At 47.0% G+C, this 17,406-nt stretch overlaps 2 protein-coding genes across 3 annotated transcripts; both read right to left on the minus strand.

The window, feature by feature from the left end:
• Positions 1–673: 673 nt before the first annotated feature.
• Positions 674–9,500, minus strand: AMT (aminomethyltransferase). Its single transcript, XM_028716632.2, has 9 exons — positions 9,342–9,500; positions 7,675–7,842; positions 6,664–6,744; positions 5,030–5,161; positions 4,729–4,807; positions 3,229–3,374; positions 2,353–2,533; positions 1,915–2,070; positions 674–1,168 (listed from the first exon to the last, which is right to left on the minus strand). Exons 1-9 carry the CDS (start codon positions 9,441–9,443, stop codon positions 990–992), a joined length of 1,224 nt encoding a protein of 407 aa, XP_028572465.2. The 5' UTR covers positions 9,444–9,500; the 3' UTR covers positions 674–989.
• A 992-nt stretch (positions 9,501–10,492) lies between these two features.
• Positions 10,493–17,261, minus strand: NICN1 (nicolin 1, tubulin polyglutamylase complex subunit). Of its 2 annotated transcripts, none has more exons than XM_028718586.2 (7): positions 17,041–17,261; positions 16,109–16,250; positions 15,626–15,814; positions 14,096–14,209; positions 13,170–13,241; positions 12,922–13,026; positions 10,493–12,394 (listed from the first exon to the last, which is right to left on the minus strand). In XM_028718586.2, exons 2-7 carry the CDS (start codon positions 16,247–16,249, stop codon positions 12,353–12,355), a joined length of 663 nt encoding a protein of 220 aa, XP_028574419.1. In that variant the 5' UTR covers position 16,250; positions 17,041–17,261; the 3' UTR covers positions 10,493–12,352. The 2 variants fall into 2 exon arrangements, with proteins under 2 accessions (XP_028574419.1, XP_028574420.1); XM_028718587.2 differs by lacking the exon at positions 17,041–17,261 and adding an exon at positions 16,958–16,979.
• Between the last annotated feature and the right edge of the window lie 145 nt (positions 17,262–17,406).

Consider the following 17,406-nt stretch of genomic DNA (forward strand, 5'->3'; position numbering starts at 1 on the left):
TTTTTGTTTTGACATGCTTTTTCAGTTGGATGAAAATGTCTTCACTCAAGGTTTTAAAACAATGCAAAAGGAACACCTCTCCTAAGTTGTTTTTTTTTTGTACTGTTTGAAAATTTCCTTGAGATGCATATAAATACATACTAATTCCCCAAGATAGCTGCTGCACAAAAAGTATTTTATCTCTATTTATGTGGAGCAGTTCATAGCAGCTCTCAATATTAGTGTCTTCGGCATCCAAAGTAAAAAATGGTTCCTTCAAATGTAGTTCTGAATCTTCTAGGCTAGATGGCAGTAAGAAAACAAAGGGGTTTGCTCAAGCTGAAACACTATTTAAATATGCCCCCTCCGGAAAAATAGTTGGAAAAGCAGGCCTTTGGCTAACTATTCATTGGTATAAACATTATTTGGAAGGAGAAGCCCACATCAGGGCATGATTTCTCTTTTTTGAGAAGTAGCAAGTACATCTTTCTTCCCCTACACTACAGGGAGGATATTTACCAAACTGGTAAAATGAATGCGCTGAGCCTACGTATGGGAAATAGAAGGAATAAACCAAGAAGCTTGTTCTTTACTTTTGTTGCAATGTAAGGGTCTTCTTTCTGCTTCTAGCTGCTTCTAGCTGAGCATGCATCAGACCATTTCAAGAAAAGGAGCAGATTGAAAAGGGCAGGAGAAAATTCAAGGACTTTTTAATATTTGGGGATAAATGCAAAAGGGGGGTGGGTGGAGTTCTGGGGATCAAGTCATTGGGATCTTTCTGCTTTTAGCAATATGCCAAGAGGCAGATGAGACTGGAGCATGTCGTCAGGTCTTGCTCAGTTGCCTGCCTCTTCAGTTGTTAATGTCCCCAACATCCCCTGAAATAGTTTCTCTCTTTTTAGGGCTGTTTTCTTTTCAGTAACCACCTTTGTGGCAGAGCCCTAATGGAATTCAGGGCCCCTTTATAGACAGGCCAGAATACAAAACTGAAAGCCTATGCCAGCAGCAGCCTATTTCACTGTATAGTAATTGGTGGCTACAAAGGGCATCTTGGTCACTAGAGCAGGGCAGCTCTTCTTCCTCACTTCTACAGTGAGGGCTGTGCTCAGTTTGCTGTAGTCACTCTCCACGTATCCCATGGCGATGTTCTTCTGCAGACAGGGGGAAGGGCAGCCACTGGTAACCTCACCTAGCACATGGAGGAATGGACAGAGCACTTATCAAAAGCATACAATTTCTGCATTAAATGATCAATAAAAATTGTTGCCAAAAATGCAACTTCTTCCTAATTTCTATAAGTAGGGTGGAGAGCCTAGTTTTCTACACACACCAATGGCCCTAAGAGCAATTAACACGCATGGCCCTTTAATGGTCCACTAAAGACAAGAAGAATGCAAACAAGCTATGGAGAGCATATACCGCCAGAAGGTTTGTTGCTGCTTTCTATATGCGGTTCCAATAGAACACCTATAAAAGGCTGCATTCTGCAATAATCTTCAATGAGGCTCACTTACTAGAATGTACTACTATGCCACCTGAAAGGGGCAGGGAGTTAATAGAAGCAAATCCACTATATATTTTGAAAGCTTTGTCCCCTACGCCTTTGGACACTTCTCAATACACCTTACCCAAATTTTGCATGGTGGTTTGAGAAATTAAGGAGCAGGTTTTCATCCATGTTCATATATAAATGGACACAATTTTGTAGCAAAATGGTGGGCAGCCTTTCAAAACTGCACTGGTTTTGTTTCCAAGAATTCATGAGCAACACTGGGTACAAGGCTGCTAGTTCTAAACAAAGCTGTGCACCGAACACCATTGCCTGCAGTATGACCAAGCACAGCAAGTATTACGTGCTTATTGGGGTGCTTATTATAGCAGAGGGCTGATGTGTCATCTTCCTAGACAGTACTCAGAGAAGCTTGGAGAACCTACCAATGGCCTTGCCCTCTGGGCTGAGAATGGGCATGTGCTGCCGGATGGGAGGCCCTGAAGAAGTCAGCCCCACACGTTTCCTTTTGGGCTTCTCTTTGATTTGGGCCAGTATGATTGATGCACCGGGGAAATCCATGGCAGCACGGCGGCGTTTCCCTGAGAAGCAATTGGAAATAAGGTGTCCTGTTACGGCCAACAGAAGAAGAATTCCCCCGCCTGTGGTCCAAATTACCCTCACCACATAGTGTCCCATCACCACTGAAGGCCTAGTGCAGCTTCTCTCCCATTGCCAAAAAACCACTCTTGTTCCATGCCCAGTCTACTCTGGTCTGGGGTGCAAGAATGGGTGACTTTTTGCCTATTTGATATTGGCCAGGAATGTCAATGGGTAAGCAAGCAGGGCAGGGAGAGAAATCCAGAATTGCAGCTGGCACCTACCAAGGGTCCATATCAGACTGGCTTCCACAGGGGTTGTGCTCTCATCAATGTCGTTCCCATACAGACACAGACCTGCCTCCAAGCGCAAACTGTCCCGGGCTGCGAGTCCTGCCAGCCACACAGTGGAGTCCTTAAGCAGCAGCTCAGCCAGCTCCACAGCTCGGCTTGCAGGCACAGAGATCTGGGTACAGATGAGCACAGTGATTTGGTCAGTGTGATTTTTGCCACCCTTCCCCCACCCACCCCCACTCCCAACTTCTGGTCACCTGGCCCAATCCTGCACTCTAGCTCAATCTGAGGCTATGTCCAGGCTTGGCTGACACCCTTCTCGCCCAAGCCAACCTGATTCAATAATCTTCTTCATCAATTCGCTGCCCTCCCAGCCTGAAATAGCTTCTCGCTTCTCAGTGCACAACATCAGTGCTCCTGCTCCTCCCACCCCTTTTTGCTTAGCTGAGCCAAGCCCTGACCATGTAAAGGTAAAGGTAAAGGACCCCTGGACAGTTAAGTCCAGTCAAAGGTGACTATGGGGTTGTGGCATACATCTCGCTTTCAGGCTGAGGGAGCCAGTGTTGGTCCACAGACAGCTTTCTGGGTCATGTGGCCAGCATGACTAAACTGCTTCTGGCACAATGGGACACTGTGACGGAAACCAGAGCACACGGAAACACTGTTTACCTTCCCGCCACAGCGGTACCTATTTATCTACTTGCACTGGTCTGCTTTTGAACTGCTAGGTTGGCAGGAACTGAGACAGAGCAATGGGAGCTCACCCTGTCATGAGGATTCAAACCACCAACCTTCTGATTGGCAAGCCCAAGAGGCTCAGTGGTTTAGACCACAGAACCACCCACGTCCCATTCCCTGACCGTGTACCTCTACACCATCCTCGCCTGTGTAGCCACAGCGGGTGACCCTGCAGCCTGGCACTCCGAAGACACTCATCACTGCACTGGTCATGAAGGGCAGCTTAGCCAGGCTGTCTGACACCCCAGCCTGTAGCACTCGGGCCATGGCAGGACCTGGTAGAAAGAAGAAGGGAAATGGCTAGGAGCTTGAAGAGGTGTTAGTTCACCAGGCTCCGCCCCCCGCAAAGGAGGTTCAATAAGTCCCAGTTAAATGATGGAGGAAGGAATTGAGCATTTCAAGCTGAATGAAGTGGGCTCAGACACATAAAGGGTGTTGCCCTTGCTGATCTCAGTCAAGGCACATCATTGCCACTGCGGCAGTAGGATAAATTTACTGCCACATGATGTGGCACAAGCTTAGCCTCTAAAAAGGCTAGGGCAAACTCATGGACGAGTGATCTACCATTAACAGCCACAACAGGTAAATGTAACAGTCCACACTCCTTCCAGGACCAGCCCTGAGATGCTGCCTGAGATGAAGAACAAGGTAACACCCCACTCCCTAAAGACCTTAGGGACTGGACAGAGATACAAGGAATCAGGTGGTCCCTGAGTCCATCCCCACATGGAATGGCAGAAGGGCTCTATCTTGTCCTGGCGTACCTCTACATCTCTGCCATTTAACCCCTTGCCGTTGCTCCTTGCCCTCACAGGATCTGCTTGCTGGGAAAGCTGCCTCACTCTGCCTAATGATAGGGCCAGTCCTCTCCCCTCTGAGTATCAGGTGCTGGGGACAAAGAAAAGGGCTATTGCCATCCTAACCTGTTTCTAAGTTTCCTAGAAATGCTGGGCTGGGCCACTGGTAAGAACAGGGTGTTGGATGAGATGGACTATCAGATGTTGCAGGGCCCTTGGACTCTTATGGGTGCAGAGCAGCACAGGGGGAAGTGTGTTTGTCATATTCAAAGGCCCTATGCAAGTCAGTACCACACCAGCTAGCAAGAAGCTGGCCTTGCAATGCCCCAATGAGCCTAAAGATGGAAGAAAAGGAAAAAAAAGTGGGGTGGAAGTGGGGAAGGCTTTGGACCAGGGGTAGGCAACCTAAGGCCCAGGGGCCGGATGTGGCCCAGTCACCTTCTCAATCCAGCCCACGGACAGTCCAGAAATCAGCATGTTTTTACATGAGTAGAATGTGTCCTTTAATTTAAAATGCATCTCTGGGGTTGTTTGTGGGGCATAGGAATTCGTTCATTTTATTTTATTTTTTCAAAATATAGTCCGGCCCACCACATGGTCTGAGGGACGGTGGACTGGCCCACGACTGAAAAAAGTTGCTGACCCCTGCTTTGGACAATGGGATTAGCTGTCCCAGGAAGATCAACAGTAAGGCTATTGATTGGTCTGGGAGATGCTACTGTATCAAAGCAATTAAGCAGCAGTTCTGTGCATTCCCTTAAGGCAAATGCCTGCGCATTTTGTCTGCTGCTTCCCACAGTATGGGCAGTTATCACAGGTACATAATATTTACCTTGCAGAGCAAGCAAAGCGCTGTCTGACACTTCCAAGTCCACATCGCAGCCAGCTGCTTTCATTTCCTTCACCTTGTTCTGCAAGCAGAAACAGAGAGCAGCAAGGTCATGACCCACCTGGGGGCATCTTCCCCTCTTCCATCCCATTCTCTCTCTCACTGAGTCCAGCATCAGCTGCAGCAAGGGACAAAGATCAAGTTTCCCGAAGGATTGGAACTACCTAACTATCGTCTGTGTTTCTGCTGCCGCCTCCCATCTAGGAACAATTCCCTGTAGGATTGGATGATGAGAAACACATACCTTCATGAGGGCAAAATCCTTGTCCCTGCAACCTGCATTGGAGACCACGTAGAGATGCTGATCCGAGGTGCTGGTCACAATCAAGTCGTCCATGATGCCTCCTCTTTCATTTGTGAACAGAGACAGAGTGCCCTGAAAGTAAAGCGCAGTTCAGTTATTGGTTGCCAAGAGTGGCTACCGTGTAACAGAAGCCAGGCTTTGGCAGACATGCAGTAAAAATAATAAAGTCCCTCTGTATTTCCCTCTGTATAGTACATTCCTTGTTTTGTGACAGCAATGTGGAATACAGTTGTATTAAGGTATGCAAACCCATATTGGCCAGTGTCTGTGACCTCATGAGGAACAAGCAACCAAATATAAAGAAGAACTTTCTGCCAGTAAGAGCTGTTAGACAGTGGAACAGACTCCCTGGATGTTTTTAAGCAGAGGTTGGATGGCCATCTGTCATGGATGATTTAGCTGAGATTCCTGCATTGCAGGGGGTTGGATGAGATAACTCTTGGGGTCCCTTCCAACTCAATGATTATATGATTCTTTCCCTCATGCCTACGTAACTGTGCGTCACTACAAACAGGGATTTCTGCAGTGATCCCTTCACTCTTCTCTTTCACAAAGCCACCACCTCTATTATTTTCAAACAAGAGCAGCTAGACAATTTAAATGTCTTGCCATTTTGTGAACCTTTAATAATTTGGTTTTGAATGCCGAGTGTTCGACTCCTACTATTCATCCTCTTTTTTTCCCTTTCCTATTTTAAAGGGTGGTGCTATGGGTTAAACCACTGAGCCTAGGACTTTCCAATCGGAAGGTCGGTGGTTCGAATCCCCGCAATGGGTGAGCGCCTGTTGCTTGGTCCCAGCTCCTGCCCACCTAGCAGTTTGAAAGCACGAAGTGCAAGTAGATAAATAGGTACCGCTCCGGCGGGAAGGTAAACGGCGTTTCCGTGCACTGCTCTGGTTCGCCAGAAGCAGCTTAGTCATGCTGGCCACGTGACCCGGAAGCTGTACACCGGCTCCCTCGGCCAATAAAGCGAGATGAGCACTGCAACCCCAGAGTCAGCCACGACTGGACCTGATGGTCAGGGGTCCCTTTACCTTTTTACAATGGTTATAGAGCCATCCCCAGGAAGCAAGGTTCTCTCCATCTCACCCCCTCATCCATTAAATGGAAATAGTGTTTCACTGGTGCTAGATTACAGTTTGCAGGGGTAGCATGCAATGAATTACATGCATTTAAGAAACACTTCGATCTTATAGAAAATCCCTGTAAAAGTATTACTTTTACTTAGATCTGTGTCCTGTCATTGCTCAGTGGTGCAGGGAAAGTGGCAATATTTCTTGACATCATTTCCCCCTCCCACCCATCCTATAAGGCGGCCCACTGAGCAACAGTGATTTGTCCAAGATCACCCAGTTGATGGATTTGAAGTGGGATGTTCCACATCCAAATTCAGCATGCCATCCATTGTGTTACACTTTTGTGCAACCTAATGAATGGGAATCCTGTGGTGCTGGACTCCAACTCCCGTCATCCCTGACTCTTAGCTATGCCGACTGGGGCTGATGAGAGTTCAACAAGATCCAGAGGGCCGAAGGTTTCCCACCGAGCGTGTAACCCATTGGGCTCCAACATACCTGATTAGGCTTCAGCTCTGCTATGTCCCCAACTACTAGGCTCTCTATGAATTTAATCCGATCTCTGCCAAACACTTTAGTCTGTAAAAGAGAGAGTCACCTCACATCACCAGGGTGCTATGCAGGACCAAGGACAGCACACTTGAACAAAACATCTGAGCCTGGTGCTCCCATGCAGCTAAACTGCTGCTTTGGTGCGGCACAGTTGGGCTTTATTATTTTTCCATTTATTAGACACATTTCTAGATTGCCCTTCCTCCCCAGGGGACCCAAGGTGATGTATAGTAGGATATAAAGACCCAAAATATGTATTGTAAATAAAACATAATCCTAACCAACATACTACAGGCCACCCCCCTATTTATGCAGGGCATTGCATTCCGGGCCATTGCATGCTTCCGTGAAATTGTGTGAAATCAGAAACCCATTGAAAAAGCCTGCAAACACCCCATTCTGCCCTTTTAGTGACGTTTCAGTGACGTCTTTATGACACTTCTGGGGCACTTCTGGGTTTGGCGCTGTGTGCATGTGTGTGATCCCACACATATTGGCCATGCCTAAAATGGGAGTTGCCTTATGAAAGGACAGATTGAGCATGGGGCATATTCCTGTGTTAAGTATGCTTAACTCACTGATTGGTCCAAGGCCACCCATTGAACCTCATGGCTGATCAGGGGTGTGAACCTAGGTCTTCCCAGCCAAAGTCCAACATGTTTCTTACCACACCACCCTTTGCCAGTTCACAAATCTCAGATTGTCAGCTGATACTTATAAAACTGAGTTTTATGCTATGTAGTGATGCTCTTTGGGACCAACACAGCTGCCCACATTTGTGGACTATCATTGGGGGTCTAGCTGCAGACTCTCTTGGTGTGTATGGTGGGGGGGGGGCTAGGAGGGCTGCCATGGTGAGTTCCTGCACTTCAAAACTGACCACTGCCCCACTGCTGAAGATGACCCCACAGCGGAAAGGCTGGGACTTCAATGACCTTTGGCTTCCTCCAGCATTACCTGCAGCATATGAGACACATCAAAGAGAGAACAGTGCTGGCGGGTGTGCAGGTGGGACTCCAGGTGGCTGTGTGTATACTGCACTGGGAGGCTCCAGCCGGCAAAGGCCACCATCTTCCCGCCATGGTGCCGGTGAAAGTCATAGAGGGGCGTCTGCTTTAGGCTCTCCTGCAGAGGAAGGCAAGGCATGTTCTGACTGGCAGGTGCCAGCAACCCATCTGAGATCATCAAAAGGTCAGCAGTCTTGAGATGGGCAACCAGGACTCATTATCAGTCACACCACTGCCATTCCCAACCCTGGCCGCATCAGAAGGAAGAACATCCTGACCTTCCCCAACTTATACCTGTTCTGCTTAAATTAAGCACTGATGTGGGCAGCCCTGGGTGGCCTCAGAGGCTAGACACTGACCTCCAGCTGTCTCGGAGAGTGGACTCATCACCTCCTAGCTGAGAGCCAGCCCCAGGGACCAAACTTTTCCTGTTGGAACAAGGGGTAGCTCTGGTCTCTAAGCTCCCTTTGACCTTTGTGATTAGTGCTTGTTTGCTTAGTGCTTTATCAGAAGTCCAATGTCAAGAGGAAAATAAAGCTGCTTGCCCTTTGTACCCAACCCCCTCTTGCAGGTCTGCAAAGCCTTTCCTGTCTCACTTTGCCACCTGCCTAAGCTCTGGCCTGCACAGTTGGGAGACAGTCACCATGCTCTCCAAAGGAATCACATTTGCTATTTAACACCATCCCCCTTACCCTCTGCTGTTTTTCGACCATGCCTGTGGTGAGCACCTATTATGGGGCAAAAAGTTCCTGTTTCTCGCTCACCACCGGTACTGGTCAAGGGGTTCAGTAGGGGAGACTACCAACTTCCACTCCAACCCCCACATATGGAAGGTTTCTTCCTCCATTCACCCCCCCCCCATCCACCCACTTCATAACAGGAAATTCTTGGGTCACCATCAGGGAAGAACTTTGTTGGAGAAGCCACTACCACTACAGCCCAAGTGCTCAATGCTGAGAATAGCATCTTGCTGTATAAACTCTTTCTTTAGAAGCATCCGCTGTGAAATTGCCCCCTCGCCATTAGAATGCCCAGGGAACTGCGCCTGCCTCCGACTCAACCAAAAGGACGCGAGGGGTGCGCGGGCGGGCGGGCGAGGGCTCTGTCGAGACTCCTTAGCCTTTTCCGCCCCCAAGGAGATCCCTTGATTTCACCCGGTCTCCCCACAAAAACCAGGCCAAGATCAGCGCTCCCTTTCTAAAGCGGGGAGATGCTGGAAATGAAGCCTGCCTGGGGAAGGCAGCCTCCTCGGACCCCTCGCTAGTCCTGGAATCTCCGATGCGCGAGAGCTAATGCGAAAGCAATGCACTCTGCACATGCTCTGGGACTGCCCAATTCAGATATCCCCCGAACTTTAAAACAGTGACAATAAGCAGGTTGTGCGGTTGACCCGTTTCAGTCACGAGCGTTTGAAAAACAGAGCGCAACTCTTCCAACCCAAAGTCCCCCGCCTGGCCCCCTTCCCTCCGGCACCAGGGCACGGCTGCTTCCCTGGATGCCCGCAGCGAGCCAGCCGCGCTCCGCCACTTCCAACTCCGCGCAAGGCTCGCCTGTTGCCGGGCTTCGGAGCGCACACCTGCAGCCGAGTGGGAGGAGAGGCGGGTGTCCCCAGCTCACCTGCCCGGAGGCGTAGCCCCGCTTCCCGCGCGCGGCAGCTCCGGGGGACCCGCAGCCCGGAGCCGCGAGCCGAACAGCAGCTCCGACGCCGGCCCGAAGCATTTTCCCGGGCGCCCCTACGACATGGCTGGAGAGGACAGCCCCTCCTCCCCTCCCCTGGGCCCAGAGCTCAAGTCCCGGGGAGGAGCCTGGGAAATGTAGTCCCGTTCCAGCGGCAAGTGACCAGAGGACTCGCCCTCCCCAGACGAAGAGGAAAAGGAGAGACGCGCACGCCGCTTCCTTTCTGAAGCCATTCTTTTCAGTTGGAAGATTGAGGAGTATGCAAAATGGACAAGGGTCTTGAAAGGGTGCAAGGTAAGGGCTTCTCAGCAGAAAACGTAGGGATAGCGCTCTCACGCTCTCTCCCTTATTTCTTTACATGCACAGAAGATGCCCAGATCACACAACTGGAGCAGGGAATTAGCCTTTAGTGCTGCTTAGGGTTCATTCTAGATAGTAACTCTAACCAAGTGAATCAATAGCAGACTACAATACAGAAAGGATAGCAGTATTAGCTTAGGGAACAGTGGTGTTAACAAACATGAGTGCATGAGATGTACTGTAATTAGCTGCTTAAAAATCGAAAGGATACCATAGCCAATTACAGGTTTTTCAGAATACTTACCGTACTTTTACTTTAAAGACAAGGGAATATAGAAAGCAAAGATAGCACTGAAAATGGTTACTAAATCAGGAAGGGCATTTCTTCTTTCCAATTAAGCAAGCATGCATGAATCAGTTGGATTGAATAAAAAACAGACTACATAGGATCAAAGTAGCCTGGAACACCAGAAGGTGTGTTGGTATTTCCCTCCCTTATTTTGCAGGTTATCTGGGATGTTTGCTAAAACAGGGCAGGTTTTGGAAGCAATTGGCTTTTCTTTTTTTAAAAAAATTATCAATATCCAGCTGTCATATTCAATTCAGAATTAGACAGTGGCCTTTGCTTCTATTCTCCTTTCCACTTGCCACTCCCCCTTTTGGTTGCTCGGCATCTAGCATGGGAAAAAGAGCATTGGCCCATGTACTACTAATTTTAGATGCTATTACAGGTTCATAAATAAACTTAACAGAGGTTTGACGAGTACAATGCACCAAGCACATACAATCAATACAACACAACAATCTTTTATTTGTGATGCATCTGGCCTGGATAATCATCCATTGAAAAATACTTCAAATACATTAACCCTGATTTAATGCAATGGGTAAGGGTTGCAGCTCAGTAGCAAAGGACATTATTTACAAGCAGAAGCTCCCAAGTTGGGCATCTCCAAGTTAGGATAAGAAAGATCCTTGTCTGAAACCCTGAAGAGACATTGGTGCTCAGACAATACTGAGCTAGAGGTACCAATAAGGCAGCTTCCGGACATCATTTGCAAAGGTCTTTCACTGTATTCAGCAAAAGTTTATTATACTTGCAATGGGTTAGAAGATCACTGTGGCTCTTTCCAACTATAAATAAAGTAGCATACATAATTTATAATAAATAACAGAAAGGAAGTTACACAGCTATGGAAAAGAGGTTGTTCCCGAGATCTAAAGTCCAGCATTAAAAAAAAAAAAAAAAAATCAGCTACACATCCCACTGCACTAATTCATTTTGTTCTGCAGCTTGGTCCACCAGACTATTACATATCGTGGACATTACTGCAAGAAGTGCCCCATACCACAAGAAGATACCCTTGCTAAGAAGCAACGTAGCGCTGTTCTGTTCAAAAAATATCTCTGCCTGTCAGTATGGGGACGTGTTTGAATATTCTCATTGTAACCATCATAGCAGCCCTTTGAAAGGCAGTTTAAGATGTACTATTGAGGGAAAGTGATCGTTCAAAGGCAGTCTAGTAGCTCCTTGACAGAGCAGGGATCTGAATCCAGACTTTTACCATAATCATTTTTTCACCTCAGCTTTCAACACTCATTCTTGAGCATAGTAATTAATGGACTGGAAATGAGCATCTACAAGCATGCAAGGGTTACCTAATGAGTTGGAAAGATTAATATGGTAATATTTAAGAATACAAAGGTGACAGCTGGTAATTCAGGTTGCAACTCAGCTTAAATAAGGGAGCTCTCAAGGACATGGCTTTTCAGGCTTTCCACCAGGATGCTATTTTCGCTACTTGAAATATCTATAGCAGTGGCTGTAAAAAATGACAAGGTGCTCCAGGACTCAGCTAAAAACCAACACAGCACAGTCTGGCAATGCCATTTCACTAGGGTAAACTATTTCTCTAATGTGGCCCTTACAATATTGTAGCCAAGGCTAGTGACAGGTTGTTGAGGGCTAGCTCTGTACAATTCACAACTAAACTACTTGCATCCCTCCAGGAAAAAAGAGGTGGGGGTTAACTTTTCAGGAAGCATTTCTTATTGCCACCCACTTATTAAAAACCCTACACAATTACATAGTGTAGGTTGCAAATGAGGTAGCCATAGCAGAGGAAGCAACGAGGGAGTTCTCATTCTCTCTGGAACGCCAACACATGAATTTGAGAATGTAAAACCTTCAGTCTTGTCAGCTTCAAGACATTTCAAGTCATTTCTCTTGCCAAAATGAAGGATTCTTCTCTCCACCCTGCCCCGCCCCCATCATAGTACCACATTCTTGAAAGATTGCTTGATTTTGCCCCCAAAAGAAACATGCACCAAACAGCAGGGCTTCCAAGAAACAGACCAGGAGATGAAGAGCCCAAATAAGGCACCTTCAAGTTCAAGGGAACACAGCCTTCCAGGGTCCAGTGCAAAATGGAGAACAATCTCCACATAAGACCTGGCAGGAAGAACAGAGTAGAGCTGGAGAGTTCCCATAAAGGCCACCTCCATGAAGTGGAAAAGGGAAGGACTGGAACATGAAGGCAACACACTTTGTCCATCATTTCTTCCTGCCTCAAGCCAATCCAACACTGTGGGGGTGCAGCTCAGTGAGTCCAGCTCTTAGGAACTTAGTCAGCTTTGAGTCCTGGAAAAACTCAAGTGTAGGAAAGGAGGTTAAGGTCATAGGAGCCATTCACCTGAAACAAGAAAGGTACAGGGAATTGTTTTTAGCAAAGAGTCAACACATTGGGAATGTTATGGGATGTATGTTTCTCCCACACAGCCTCTATTCCCTCCAGTGGACAGAATGCTGGACTTGAGCTTAGGGGGAGCTGAATTCAAATTTCCACTCATCCTACAGGGTAACCTTGGGGGAGTCACTATGCTGTAGCCCAAATTGCCCCAGGTTAAAATACAAACACTTCATGCAAACCATCCTTAAGTTCCTTAGAGGAAGAAGGATACACGATAAACAGAAATTTCATACTGACTGCCAAATTCTTTCATTGCAGCTTTCCTGATTCGCTGCTGGAAACAGGGAAACCAAAGTGGGCCTTTGGCCTGATCCAGCAGGGCTCTTCTAAGGTTAATGTGTATGCTCTGTGGGCTGCAAAGGCTGAGCGTAAACTTGAAGTAAGTCTTCAAGATAGGGGTGTGAGTTCTAACTGGACTGCAGTGAAGGACACACTCCCCAAACAAGAAGCAAAAGTAATATGAAACTAACATCAAAACGGCCAATTCGTGCTGCTGGCTGGTTGGCTTGGAGCATCTCAGTCAAAACCCACATTTGCTGCAGTTCAGAAGACACTTTGTCAGCATCAGGGAGTCCCTGAAAGTGAAGGATAGTTATATATTCATATAAGCAGTTTCTCCACTGCTTTTGTTGATAAAACATCACATCTCCCCAGAGCCATTCCCTGCCAGGAGGCTGTCAGCAAATCAGAAACCCCCAGTGTCACCAACAATACTTACATCACGCAGATTTGTTGGCCGCTCCTGAGGAGATGGGTGAGAAAGCCAAGCTGGGAAGCCTTTTTGTGGACTCTGGAAGATAAAAACAGCCCCAGAGCAAAACACTGCTGATTCTCTACCAACTGGAATGTTGCACTTACACACATTATCCTTTTTACCTTCACCAATTTACTCTCTCAGAGCAGGCTGCCTAAAGACATAAATACTTGTCTCTACTGCCCACAGGAAAGTGCAGAATTCACTCTTATGAACTATTACAATCTATTTACCTTAAGCTCTCATAGGAGCATTATTTACCGGGGGGGGGGGCAGTTCTCACTGTAGAGGTACAGTGTCCAGGATAATGTTTTTCCCCCATCTGGATTTCACAGGTGAAAGCTTACTCTAAAATCAGCTTTAGAATTGAACCTGGCAACTGCAGAGTTAATAACATGGATTATGTACATGAGGGGCTCTGGTAGTTTCATTGGTGAGGATGTGAAATTCATAGCATGGAAATTAGAATGAATTGGCAGGGGGAGCCATTAATAAACTTGCTCCATGGGTAGCAGAGATCTTAAACTAAGAGAGTGAAGAAGAACAAGCTCAGTGAACAGTAGTTGAATTACACAGGAAACTCCGATAAAACTCAGGCCAAGCAGCAGAAGAGAACAGGAGACTTGGCTCCACAGAAGCTGAAGGCTAGAAGGAGGACAGAAGCTGGTAGCTCAGAATCAAAGAGATCTAGGTGCAGCATCTTCTCCAGTTCAGATGTGTGACCTAGCATTTTTGGGGGGAATAAAGCACAGAGAGCCTGAGTTCAGCCAGTTATCAGACCCTAGACTGTGTTCTGAAGAAGGCTTCATTCAATGCTGAGCAAGCCATTACAACCATAGAACAATGGTTATAGAAAGAACAGGTGCTTTGGGGATGAGTTGAGTATGTACCTTCTGACCCCCAGGGAAAAGCTGCAGCTCCTCAATGGTAAAATGCAGCCATACTGGAGATGGTTGACGCAGGATGAGACGCATGGCAGCCACTCGGTCCACATCACAGAGCATCTGGCAAAGTAAGGGAGACAAGGCATCACTGAACCTGCGCCAAGGCCCAATATCCCTTCAAAACAAAGTAAACAATGATTTGCTGTAACATTGTAAGAGCTTCTAATAACTTCTCCCTTGATACAAACAATAGGGAATCATTCCAAACTAGCTAGAATACAGTATCAGTAGGGCCAGGAATTAAGGCCAAGTTGGGGTATTATCATGTCTGGTACATATAGTAGTGGTTCAGTTCTGAGCATTGGACCTTGTAGATCTAGTTAAATCTCAGCTCAGCTATAGTTTTCCTGGGTGGATTCAGGCATACCAGCATTTCTGTGTCTCAGATTGTTAAAATCAAAACTGTAAGGATCTACCTTGTTGCAAGTATAGAAAAAGTTAGACCTGTTATGTCCTTTGCATACTAAAAAAAACCTATAGAAAAATAATAAAAACAGACATTCATTTTGCCTATTACTTTGGGACTGCAAAACCATTACAACTGTCAATCCTTTCCCCTCAATGTACCTAAACCTTCACTAAGTACTCTTGAAGTTTTGGTGGGCTAGGCTGTAACTCGCACTATTAAAAATGACGTTTGGCTGGGATCCCTATCATTAATAATTTGTTTTCCTGAAAGTTACCATGCATTACCTTGGTTCTGCATTTCTCCAATACAAAACACTCAATGTAGCTGAAGCATTTTAATAAGACTAGCCAAAATGGTGCCTGTAATAGGCAGAGCTGAAAGGTACCCTATGAGCAGTAAGAGCATGCAGACTTTTATAATTTTTTAGAAATTCTATTACAAAAAACACACAGTCCATACCATTCCCCCAACTATCATCTGGCACACTAAAGAAGGGGTGGGGAACTTGTGGTCCACCAGATATTGCAAGACTACTGCTCCCACAATCTCTGACCATTGGCCATGCTGGCTGGTGTTGAAGGGAGTTGGAGTCCAATAACATATGCAAGCCACAAGTTCCCTATCCCAGCTCTATTCAAGATTTACTCAGTGGTGGCTAAAGTGTGATGGTGCAACAAAATAAACCAGGAATGTTGTGTGGAGCACAGGTTGCCATTTCAGACAGGAAACAATATGAATTAGCAGAATAATTGAATCATCTCATAACGGAGATTCCTACATTGCAGGGGGTTGGACTAGATGACCCTTGCATCCCTTCCAATTCTATGATTTATGTGCAATACCAACAGAAATACAGTGGACTCTCAGGTTGCGAACGTGATCTGTGTGGGAGGCACGTTCACAACCCACAGTGCTGCATCTGCGCACGTGTGGGCCGCGATTTGGCGCTTCTGCGCATGTGCCGAAACCTGGAAGTAACCCGTTCCGGTACTTCCAGGTTTGGCGTGGTGCACAACCCAAAACACACAACCTGAAGCGTCTGTAACCCAAGGTATGACTGTACTTACCTGATGTCTGGAGAGAGAGAAGTAATCCTGAGAGCCTTCTTCTGTGTGAGGGTTGGGCATCAAGCAGTAATTCTGCAGACAAGTAACCCACTTGGGAGGACTTTCGTTCCCACCATCTGCAGGGTTTCGACGCTGCACCCGTAGAGTCAGAAAGGCTGTGTAATAGTTCTTGAATACTATTTCCTGCAACTGAGGATAGCAATATGAGGGGAGGACTGTCATGGATTCCTCCTTTTCTTGTTCAGAAACATTACTGCAACCCTTGGAGCAGGTCATTGCTTGAATATCTAAATTACAGCTTGGAGCAAAGTAGAGAAGCATGCCTAGGGTAACCAAGTGAGTTAACAAAGGTGAATTTTGAAGCAGGTATTTCCTGGTTCACCATCGTAGTTTCTGTATCAGCTTTACAGCTAAAATGAGAGACTTCAAACATAACATCTGACAATTCCAAGCACCATACACTTGGTTTCCTCCCATACTTACATCAATGGTCTGTGAGTGTGGAAGCACAACATCAATCACCAGAACACCAGGACGGCCTTGCTCAGTCCTCATGTCTCCCACTTGCAGTGAGACTGGGCTCTTTAAAATGCAGGGAACAGGCTCATGAGCCATGGTCCCCATGCTGGAAGAGAGCAGTGGACTCCATTAAGCAGCACATAAATATTACAAGCTCCACCTCCCTACACTGAAACTCGGGAACCTGCCCCCTGTTTATTATTATTATTATTAATAATAATAATATTAGTTGTTGTAGTAGTAGTAGTAAATAAATTGAATAGTAAAGCCCAGGGCAGCACACACATCAGCAACAAAACATCCATTCAGAATTCCAATACAAATGCAGACTACTAATGACTATAACATGTATATTTGGGGGATCATATTCCACCAACAAAGCAAGTTCTGCGGATCACCCAGTAGCATGATAGCTTTGTTTCACCTATCTGATGCTGGCTGCTGTAAAAGGCCATGGTCCAATAAAACCAAGAAGGTACAATCCTATGTATGCTTACTTGGAAGTAAGCCACATCACATTCGGGGGTGAGGGGCACACTTCTGATTAAAGACATATGGGATCAAGCTCCTTCAAAGTTTTACATACTATTTTTTTTTTTTTTTAGTAAACCAAACATTTTAGCTATAAAAACGTAGCAATAATATAATGATGGCCCCCTCCACACAGGCTTCCTTACTGTCAACGATGCAGCTCGGTTTTTTACTTAGCAAAACCGGAGCGTCCCCTAAGAAGAGAAACACGGACGCACTCGCCCCACTCCCGGTTAAGCCCAAGACAAGCAACGCTAAGCCGCCTCCCCGAGAGTAACGGACCCGTCGTCACCCGCGGAGGGCGGCGGGGACGCGCCCAGGTCCAGGCCCTTCCTTTGCCCACCCAGCGCATCCCTGGGACTCGCCTTCAGCCGCTCCCTGCTCGCTCTCGCGCCTCCTCCCTCTTCCTCCTGTCAACCTCCTGCTTTAAAGCGGATAGAGGAGCCGACAGAGAAGAGCGAAGCAGTTCCCCCCGCTACGGCTTCCCCTCACCCGCTTAGCAAGCGCAAAGCCACTACAAACATGGCAGCGCCACACGTCACGAACGTTGCCACTACTACGGAGAACGAAGAGGCTGAAGCGTTTGTTGCTAGGGCTCGCTTGGCGTCGCGCGCGCGTGACGACACCGCGCCCCGCCCGCCTTAAGGCGGTGGCTAACGGAGAAGAGGGGCGGGGCTTTAACTTGAAGCCGCCTTCCTAGAGACGTGTCTGCTGCGGCGCCTTGGCAATGA

This window comes from Podarcis muralis, chromosome 2, assembly GCF_964188315.1.
Source record: "Podarcis muralis chromosome 2, rPodMur119.hap1.1, whole genome shotgun sequence".
NCBI classification, from domain to species: domain Eukaryota; kingdom Metazoa; phylum Chordata; class Lepidosauria; order Squamata; family Lacertidae; genus Podarcis; species Podarcis muralis.